The sequence below is a fragment of the Lepisma saccharinum genome (assembly GCF_977018435.1).
Source record: "Lepisma saccharinum chromosome 12 unlocalized genomic scaffold, izLepSacc3.1 SUPER_12_unloc_1, whole genome shotgun sequence".
Lineage (NCBI taxonomy): Eukaryota > Metazoa > Arthropoda > Insecta > Zygentoma > Lepismatidae > Lepisma > Lepisma saccharinum.
In genome coordinates, this window is record NW_028142891.1 from 11,828,816 (window position 1) to 11,839,482 (window position 10,667).

Sequence of the window (10,667 nt, forward strand, 5' to 3'; positions counted from 1 at the left end):
ATTTGGTTCCATGACAACCTATGTTTATTTTGTTAGAAGATCAAAAAGAACACCGAGACTCGACCGACACACTAAACCCCGACCTCTCTACGCGTACTCTACGTCACCAAAAAAAAATCGACAAGGGGGAGATTTTTCGATAACTCTCTCACTGTTTCCAATGTACTTAGGTTTTTTGATAGACGACAACGACGGAGTCATCAATTAGTAAACATCTGTGAACTCGGTGAACAAGTCAACTTTTTTTTTCAGTACGTCAATATTTTTTTTCTTATTTCTTAGTGAATGGGTTATGGATGACTTGCAACGACGAAGGCCTTCTAGCAACACGTACTTAGCTTATGCCTCTTCCACCGAACATTCAACACAAGAGGGCTGTGTTAAATATACAGAACAGCGATAACAAGTGTTTCCTTTGGTGTATATTGGCTGCACTGCATCCTGTTTATTGCAAAAATAATCCACAGTGGGTTGGACATTACAAACAATACGAGTCCGAGTTTTGAAAGTGTAATGTCTGGCATCGAATACCCGATGACCATTTCTGATACATCAAAATTCGAAACACGAGCACGAGATGCAGAAGAAAAACGCTTAATCATCAACGTGTATTCCTATTCGTTGGATAAACATGTCGTGCATCCCGTCAGGATAAGCGATGTCGACGATGATGATGCTCGTGTGATTAATCTTTGACATGTTTGACTAATGTAACTGCTATTAGTAAACATACGAGGAAAAATAAGTTTTGTAGAAATTCTCTTCTCAATAAGAATACTATATTACTACCTTCATTATATTAAATATTAATTAATTAATTAATTCTCTAGCACTCTTGATTCTGAAAATTCATGGTTACAGTTCAATTTGTACTTATCCTGAGCAAAATTTATATATATTCTATTCCAATCTTTACAGATTTCTTTTAGATTCATCTCCATGTTCGTTTTGGTCCTTTACCATCAGGTTTCCCAACAAGATTCCTGTAAAAATCTCCTTTATTCCTTTCTCATTCGTGCCGGTTTAAAAAAAACATAGAGAGTTAGTTAGTTAGTTGTTTCCCACTGTACTATTTCAATTTTTGAATAATCACATGTTAGTTATGAATGCATTATTGACATCCTGTCCGATCATATATGTGTTTGGGTTGAGGCTCCGTATCTACCTGCAACATTTCTTTTCTTCTTTTTCTTGTTATCTGCTTTCTATATAGAATATTAGAAACAACATATTCCCATTAACAGTATTTCATGTTATGGAAATATTTAAGTCTATACACCATCAGAAGTGGGATTGCAACAACATTACCACTACGTCATCCGACAAAGGTCAGGATCAGTATTGTTATATTTTATTGCTCAGGTCATTTCTTTTTTTTAATATGTATAGCTATAATAAACATACTAACTTAAGCCCTCAGACTCGTAAACCAACAAATATACACCTCTATTGACTGCCTTGTATTTTGGGGAGAGGGGGACAATTGTAGCTGTTGGTGCAATACACTTTGAAGTTTTGTTTTCTAAGTGCCACACATCAATTTCGTCATAATTATCATTATTCATCCTCATCGTTGCCATTAGCCTCTTCTTTTTTACAAATTTTCGTACTGATATCGCCTTAGCAGATTAGCAGGAATCGTCTGAAGTTTGAACTCGTGACACCTCCCAATACCATTGTAAGCTTACTTGTGATTGTCCCCCTCATTTATTCAAAGTACCTCACTTTCATATTCAAATACACACAAGTAAAAAAAAAAAAAGTTCATATCACATTAGTGATTTTAAATTTTATTCTTGGGGCCACTTTCTAACATTGTTGCCTGATATTAAAATAAGCGAAAACACTCTGCTATGCTTAATAAAAAACAACATCTATTCATTGCCAGATTGTACAACTGTATAGGTCGAGGTTCATAAGCCTCATCCATCTCATTCTAGGGACTGCATATTTTGTATACAGTTTTTGTAGTGGAATCAAAACACAGGTTGTTAAGAATATCGTCAGTAAATATGAGAATTCTTGCTGTGAAATTTCTATGCTGTTTAACCTAATAGAATTCGAATCTCTGAGGGAGCCAAGTACTAAGCTTTAGCATTCCATATTAGCAAAACCTTTATACGTACGTATTTATAACCTCAATTTACTAATCAAAAAATCCCCCTTAACCAACCAATTAGCACATTTATATGACCTTCTATAGAGGAAGAGGACATGACATTTCCGAGCCGGTATTATTAATGTGACATTCTTAACAGGTTAATGCATCAATCTTTACGCAAACACTTAGGAATGTTTGAAATGCAAACAATTCATGTGACAAAAACAAATAATTAGGAAATTCTTTTTAACCAAACAATCAACACAAATCTCTCTTTTTTATAGAGAAAAGGGGAAGAGCATAACATTCCTGAGACAGTAATGGTGAACACTGTCGTTTGAAATTAGAAGAAGATTAATCACACGAGCATCATCATCGTCGACATCGCTTATCCTGACGGGATGCACGACATGTTTATCCAACGTATAGGAATACACGTTGATGATTAAGCGTTTTTCTTCTGCATCTCGTGCTCGTGTTTCGAATTTTGATGTATCAGAAATGGTCATCGGGTATTCGATGCCAGACATTACACTTTCAAAACTCGGACTCGTATTGTTTGTAATGTCCAACCCACTGTGGATTATTTTTGCAATAAACAGGATGCAGTGCAGCCAATATACACCAAAGGAAACACTTGTTATCGCTGTTCTGTATATTTAACACAGCCCTCTTGTGTTGAATGTTCGGTGGAAGAGGCATAAGCTAAGTACGTGTTGCTAGAAGGCCTTCGTCGTTGCAAGTCATCCATAACCCATTCACTAAGAAATAAGAAAAAAAATATTGACGTACTGAAAAAAAAAGTTGACTTGTTCACCGAGTTCACAGATGTTTACTAATTGATGACTCCGTCGTTGTCGTCTATCAAAAAACCTAAGTACATTGGAAACAGTGAGAGAGTTATCGAAAAATCTCCCCCTTGTCGATTTTTTTTTGGTGACGTAGAGTACGCGTAGAGAGGTCGGGGTTTAGTGTGTCGGTCGAGTCTCGGTGTTCTTTTTGATCTTCTAACAAAATAAACATAGGTTGTCATGGAACCAAATTTGACCCCTCTGTCGAAAAATTTTCCAAGTCCAGCGTTAAATTGCTAATGTCTCGAAAAACAGTGAGAGATAGTGTAAAAATCCTCCCCGTTGACCCTTTTGTCGATATTGGTGATGCAGAGTACGTGTACAAAGTTTTTAGAGGTCCTGGGTCAAGGGTGGGCCAATTGCCAAAATATTTTTTTCATCGCTCGTAACTTTCGAAAGGATGATCATAGAGAGCTGGGATTTCTTGCGTTAGCATCGTCTAGGTGTCCTCTGTCCTCCCATACCAAAATAAACATAGGTCGTCATGGAACCAAAAATTTTCCGAAAACTTTTTCCAAGTCCACAGCGTTAAAAAAATCTTAAAATTGCAAATATCTCGAAAATGATAAGAGTTATCGAAAAAATATATCGAAAAACACCCCCATACGGCATCGTTAGATGCCCCCTGTCGATTTTGGAGGTATAGAATACGTATACCAAGTTTTGGTGGTCCTGGGGTCAAGGGGTAAGAAGTTAGCCCACCCCCTCCCAAAAACTTTTTGATCACTCGTAACTTTTGAACGAATAGTCGTAGAGAGGTCGGGTTTAGTGTGTCGGTCGAGTCTCGGTGTCCTTTTTGATCTTATAACAAAATAAACATAGGTTGTCATGGAACCAAATTTGACCCCTCTGTCGAAAAATTTTCCAAGTCCAGCGTTAAATTGCTAATGTCTCGAAAAACAGTGAGAGATAGTGTAAAAATCCTCCCCGTTGACCCTTTTGTCGATATTGGTGATGCAGAGTACGTGTACAAAGTTTTTAGAGGTCCTGGGTCAAGGGTGGGCCAATTGCCAAATTATTTTTTTCATCGCTCGTAACTTTCGAAAGGATGATCATAGAGAGCTGGGATTTCTTGCGTTAGCATCGTCTAGGTGTCCTCTGTCCTCCCATACCAAAATAAACATAGGTCGTCATGGAACCAAAAATTTTCCGAAAACTTTTTCCAAGTCCACAGCGTTAAAAAAATCTTAAAATTGCAAATATCTCGAAAATGATAAGAGTTATCGAAAAAATATATCGAAAAACACCCCCATACGGCATCGTTAGATGCCCCCTGTCGATTTTGGAGGTGTAGAATACGTATACCAAGTTTTGGTGGTCCTGGGGTCAAGGGGTAAGAAGTTAGCCCACTACCATCCAAAACTTTTGATCACTCGTAACTTTTAAACAAATAGTCGTAGAGAGGTCGGGTTTAGTGTGTCGGTCGAGTCTCGGTGTCCTCTGTCCACCCATACCAAAATAAACATAGGTCGTCATGGAACCAAATTTGACCCCCATCTGTCGAAAATTTTCCAAGTCCAGCGTTAAATTGCAAAATGTCTCGAAAACAGTAAGAGATAGTGCAAAAATCCTCCCCGTTGACCCTCTTGTCGAGTTTGGTGATACAGAGTACGTGTACCAAGTTTTCGGAGGTTCTTGGAGGTCAAGGGTGGGCCAATTGCCAAAAATGTTTTTGAACACTCGTAACTTTCGAAAAAATAATCATAGAGAGCTGGGATTTCTTGCGTTAGCATCGTCTCGGTGTCCTCTGTCCTCTCATAACAAAATTGGCGTAGGTTGTCATGGAACCAAAAAAAAAAATATTCCGAAAATTTTCCAAGTCCTGTGCTAAAAAATCTTAAATTTGCAAATATCTCGAAAATGGTAAGAGTTATCGAAAAAATAACTCGAAAAACACCCCCATCCCGGTAGCGAAGCTAACCCCCCTGTCGATTTTGGAGGTGGAGAATACGTGTACCAAGTTTTGGTGGTCCTGGGGCCAAGGGGTAAGAAGTTAGCCCACCTCCCAAAACTTTTGATCACTCGTAACTTTTGAACGAATAGTCGGAGAAAGGTCGGGTTTAGTGCGTCGGTCGAGTCTCGGTGTCCTCTGTCCACCCATATCAAAATAAACATAGGTCGTCATGGAACCAAAAATTTTCCGAAAATATTTTCCAAGTTTTAAATTGCAAATATCTCGAATTTTTGACACTCTATTATTCTCGACTGAAATATTAAAACAAACAGAGTCCAATATAAGTTAGTTCGGTGCGTAAATAAAAAAATAATAGGTTAAGTTATATCACTGCACCACGCACCCCTGGCGGGATTTTTTCTTTTTTTGGGGGGCCAGGGATTTCCTTAACAAAAATAATTTTGATTATCACACACACACACACACATCGTAGAAGATCACACATGAGTTTTAAAAACAAAACATCGTGGCAGATTACGCTGAGAGCAAGGTCGTGGTAGATTACACTGAGGGAGCTTACAGTAAGAGAAGACAGCAGCCTTATAGAAAAATATCGTAAGTCATTTCAAAAGTAGGTCAAAGGGCGAGAGCAAAATTTGCAGGAGGTAAAAAAATAGCTTAAAAAGTGTGATGCCAGAGCTTCTTCTCTCCATTTTTCTCTCATTGTAGGTTAGTTTAGTGCGTAAAAAACGGATTACGCTGAGAGCAGAAGCCTATTAGCAGGTCGTAGTAGATTACACTGAGGGGGACCTTACAGTATGAGGAGGCAGCCTTATAGGAAAATGTCGTAAGTCATTTCAAAAGTAGGTCAAAGGGCGAGTTAGCATAAGAGCAAAATTTGCAGGAGGTAAAAAATAGCTTAAAAAGTGATGCCAGAGCTTTTTCTGTCCATTTTTCTCTCATTGTAGGTTAGTTTAGTGCGTAAAACGTCGTAAAATAAAAAGTAGGTCAAAGGGCGTCGCCAGAACGTACGGTTCCACCTACTCATTGTCACGGAGTTTCATGAGCAGTTTTGTATTTTCGGATATCCACGGAGAGTTTTATTACGTTTTGAGTAACGAAGTGTACTTTATCATCGATGTTGTCGAAGCTATCAATTTGCATCCATTCAACTGTTGCAGCATCCCTATCGAATATCTCTTTGTCGAGGGTAGAGAAGTTTCGAGATTTGATAAACTGTTTAATTAATTTTGGTTTTTCGATGGCAAGTGTCGCGTTTACTAGACAGTGGTCGGACGTTCCGACGGGAGCGGTTACGTTAAATGAGCGTACAAGATCTGGGTCATCCGTTATTACCACATCGAGGAGTGATTGGGTGGTTGCCGTTATTCTGGTTGGTCGGTTAATGATCTGAACCATGCCGAAAGAGTCGATTATTGATTGTAAATATACTGTTTCTGGTTTATGGGGAGAAAGGAAATCTGCGTTTACGTCGCCTAAAATAAGTAATTTGTGAACGAGTGGAAAAACTTCCGAGATCGTCGTTTCTAGGCGCTATAATTTTGTATACGATATATTAGGGGCTTTGTACACACCAATTATTCCCAGAGTTAGATGCTGGATCTTCACAGTTACGCTAATCATTTCGACTTCGTCGTCAATTTCATTGAAAGAGGGAATGATCTTGACATTTAGGTCTTTACGGTAATACAAGATTAGGCCACCCCCACCCTTTGTTGTTCTATCCTTTTTTATTGCTGCGTAACCCGGTATGGTGAAGGTCGAGGCGAGGGCTTCGCGGAAAGACCAGCTCTCGGTGACCAGGAAGATATCGAAAGCCGACTCGAGCACCGTGGTCGCCAACTCCTCTAATTTTGGTGACGACAAGGACCTGACGTTCGCTTGAGCGAGGGTCAGGGAGGGTGGCCTTGGGGGGCGATGACCGGGAGGGAGGAAACCGTCAGTTGCAGGAATTTCAGGCGGTGGAGTCGACATCAGGGAGAAAACAAAGACAGGGGTACCATTTGTTGCGAGCTTGAGGGAAGTCGAACCTTCCCTTCCATAACGTCATAGCGTATTTTAGCATTATTTCAAATATGAATGTTGGTGCAAATTGGGAGAAGAAAGACATAAGGAAATTCGGGTACTTACATGTTGCCTTCTTGTGAAGTCTTGGATGTTCGTGAATCACAGGTATATTTGACGCTAAAACATCACTCAAAGAAAACTGTATGAAATAATCACTTGCACACGTAATCATAATCACACGCAGAGAAACATAAACATTCGCATAAAGGGATATGGTTGACACGCAAGACACACACAATGGACATAATAGGGAAACGATTTCAAACACACGTTCATAATACATATAACTAAGAAATAAAATGAGGATGGTCATCACGGATATACACTTTGATTATACACTTAAGTTTGTGGGAGGAAAAAAAACTAGTAATAATAATAATAATAAAAAGATATAGAATGATAAAAATAAAAGAAATATTAAAAGTATTTCAATGTAAACCGGTTACTAATGTTAAAGTGGCTAAGGAGTACGAGCAGTCTTGTTTATGGGTCTAGTCTTTTGAGGGGTAAGGCTCAGGGGCCAATCGGGATAGTTCCTTCATCCTTGTAATAGTGAGTTTCCGCCCGGTAGCGGTGCGCACCACGATCCTGCCGTCTTCCGTGTAGCACGCGCGGCGACCGAACTTCTCTTTCGCCGCCCGCAGCATCTCCTGTCGCACTGGAGTCAGCGATTCGGTGATGTAGATTCGCGACCCAGCTTCTTTTAGCTGTTTCTTCGCCGACCACACGGAGTGCCTGGTTTTGTAGGTTGCGAATTTAACAATAGTGCAGCGTTTTCCTTCCTGCACGGCCTCGGCCATGCTACGGTTTGGTTTTCCCAAACGATGGCACCTCGCGATCTGGTCACTCTTGATGTCGACGTGCATCTTATTTCGGAATAAGTCCAGGACCTTCTCCTCCACGTTCTCCTGGACGTTCTCCTACACTCCGTGAATAAGGAGACACTCACGCCTTGAATACTGTTCCAAATCGTCCAGCCTATCTTCTTGGGATTCTATCCTATCCAATAAATAATGGAAGTCTTCCTTTTGCACTTTGAAACTTTCCTCCAACCGTGCCTCCAATTTACTCAGCTCGTCTTTGAGTTTCTTCATTCCTTCGGAATCGTACGTAGCACTTAGGTCCCCGCTTCTTGACTGTGTTTCATTATCAATTTTTAGTTTGAAACTGTCCAGCTCGCCACGCACCTGCTTTTCGAAGCTTTCCAGCCGGTCGCCGAGTTCCTTGGCCACAGAACGAGACATCTTGGGTTGGTACGCGTGAAGCACAGTGGTTATGGCTTGCGACGAGCGTCAGATAATTATTCCAGTATTTTCTGTTAATTAACGTTGAAGTTGCACTTGCACACGTCAGTCCTGAACGTTGACACTACCTCTTCCTTGTGTGGAGATAAGAATCAGCCAGCAGCCCGATGTCCAGCAGAATTTTACAATCTTCTCCGGAGCCGATCAGCACGTCCTTAGCACACTTCCACCAGTAGGTTTAAGGTATGACTCCTTATTGTGACTTCACCTCGCACCTTCATTATGGTTACCAACAATAATTTTCGATTTTTTTTTAACTTGTGGGAGGTGGGCGAGTTTGAAGTGACAGAAAAGAGAAGAGCACATGTCTTGGGTCAGTCTTAGTGTAGAATCTTAGTTCGTGTGTTGTGGTGACTATGGCTGAAACATTCATGCAGAAGTGGTTGAACAATAAAAGATTTTCAAGGCGATTTGATTTGATTTGATTTTAAAATGTTTGGGTGCGTCAGCACTAAGGCTATTTTGCACCCGTCACACTATACGGGGTCCAGCCCCTTACCGTTACACGTAACAACTCTAATGTTGCTTAATTAAACTCATAAAAGATTAAAATGTTCTGACTGTTATTAAAAGCCGAGGCTGCAAAGAACACTCAGCACAAATAAGGACAAAATACAGAACAACACAAACAAAATTATACTGGCCATGGGGCCAGTCGCCAGAGCCTCGTTAGTCTTTAGTCCAGGGTGCACTACGTGGAAGTGAGGTTGACTTTTGGGCGCCTACGTGGAAGGTACCCCTTACACCCCGATTTTCAAGGCGAGAATGAAACCAAAGACAGAAAGAAACCGTAAGTGGTAAGTAGGAAAACAGTGTAATATATATATATATATATACAGGGTGTCGCAAAACTCTTTCAACAACGCTTGGGTGCTGGAAGATATAAAAACAAGTAACTTTTCCCTATAAAGTTTACCTCGAAAGCGCTTAGTTTCTACGCTACAAGCGCTTAAAATATATCCTGTACGTATGCAACCCAACACAGCAAACGCTTGCTCTGACATAACTACCAGGGGCGCGTGGCAGGGTTGCCACTAGCTTTCCTCGTTAAGAGAGACGACTTGAAAACAACAACGTGGGAGGCTTGCCTGAGCAAAATCCAAAACATTAATGATACTTGCGATGTTGTAAGAAGCATTGACAGTATTTATAAACTGACCAAGACAAATAATGGGTAGACTGAAATTCAAGCACCCAAGCGTTGTTGAAAGAGTTTTGCGACACCCTGTATATAACTAATGGATGCTTATACCCAGTCGAGCCATAAGTTCTGTCCCTAAGTGCACGAGCTCCACACGGCCCATTCGACTGACATCCGCGATCAGCTGTGTTTACAATAGGTCGTGCGCATCCTGTACCGTAAACCAGTCCCTAGTTTGTGGCGTTCACTTGTCCAGTTAACATGGAGTGGGGCAGCAAGGAGAATCGGATCGCTGTGATCGCGTTGCATAAGTGGAACAAGTCACCGGTGGAGATTTTCAATCTTCTAAAGCCATTACAAATTACGCAAAAAATTGTGTATCGGTGCATCAACCGGTTCAACGACATCTCCTCTATCGATGACAGAGCTAGAAGTGGCCGTCCGCGCACTTCACGGACGCCAGCAGCTGTGAAAGCCGTAGCTGCTCTAATTCGTCGAAATCCTCTTCGAAAACAGAAACTTATGGCACGGGAGATGGATATACTGAAGAGGACGATGTCCCGCATCATCAAAGAGGACCTTAAACTTGGGGCTTACAGAAGAACCACAGGACAATGGCTGACACCTGCTCTGAAGAAGATACGAACCACAAGAGCCAAGAGGTTACTCCAGCGGTACGCGTACGGGAAACACAGGCGAATCCTTTTCACCGATGAAAAAAAATTCACCGTTCAAGAAAAATTCAACCGGCAAAATGACAGGATTTATGCCCACAGTTCTCGGGAAGCTGCCGACACACTTCCTAGGGTCCAACGAGGCCACCACCCAGCTTCAGTCATGGTTTGGTGGGGCGTGTCGTACGACGGTGTCACCCACCTGCACTTTTGCGAACAGGGAGTCACGACCAAGGCTGTAATTTCCAGAACGATGTTTTGGAGAAGGTAGTTAAACCATTGAATCACACTCTCTTTTCTGGTGAAGATTGGACATTCCAGGAAGACTCCACGCCAGCACACAGGGCGAAGATGAACCAGCAGTGGTTGGCCAACAATGATCCCAACTTGATAGCCGCAGAGGGTTGGCCCTCTGGAAGCCCGGATCTCAACCCACTGGACTACCACCTTTGAGACTACTTAGAGGAGAAGGCCTGCAAGAAATCTCACCGCAATATTGAGTCGCCTAATGCCGATTTAGTGAAAGCAGCCGCTTCCATACCCAAAGATGTGGTGCGTGTCATGATTGACGCGTGGCCTCAACGATTGAAGATGTGTGTGCAGGCCAAAGGAGG

General features: G+C 41.3%; 1 protein-coding gene across 1 annotated transcript; it reads left to right on the forward strand.

Moving 5' to 3' along the window:
- The first annotated feature begins 9,640 nt into the window (after window positions 1-9,640).
- LOC145982175 (uncharacterized) lies at window positions 9,641-10,324 on the forward strand. The gene has a single exon (XM_083115742.1). The coding sequence runs from the start codon at window positions 9,641-9,643 to the stop codon at window positions 10,322-10,324; it is 684 nt and encodes a 227-aa protein (XP_082971868.1).
- Window positions 10,325-10,667: the final 343 nt, after the last annotated feature.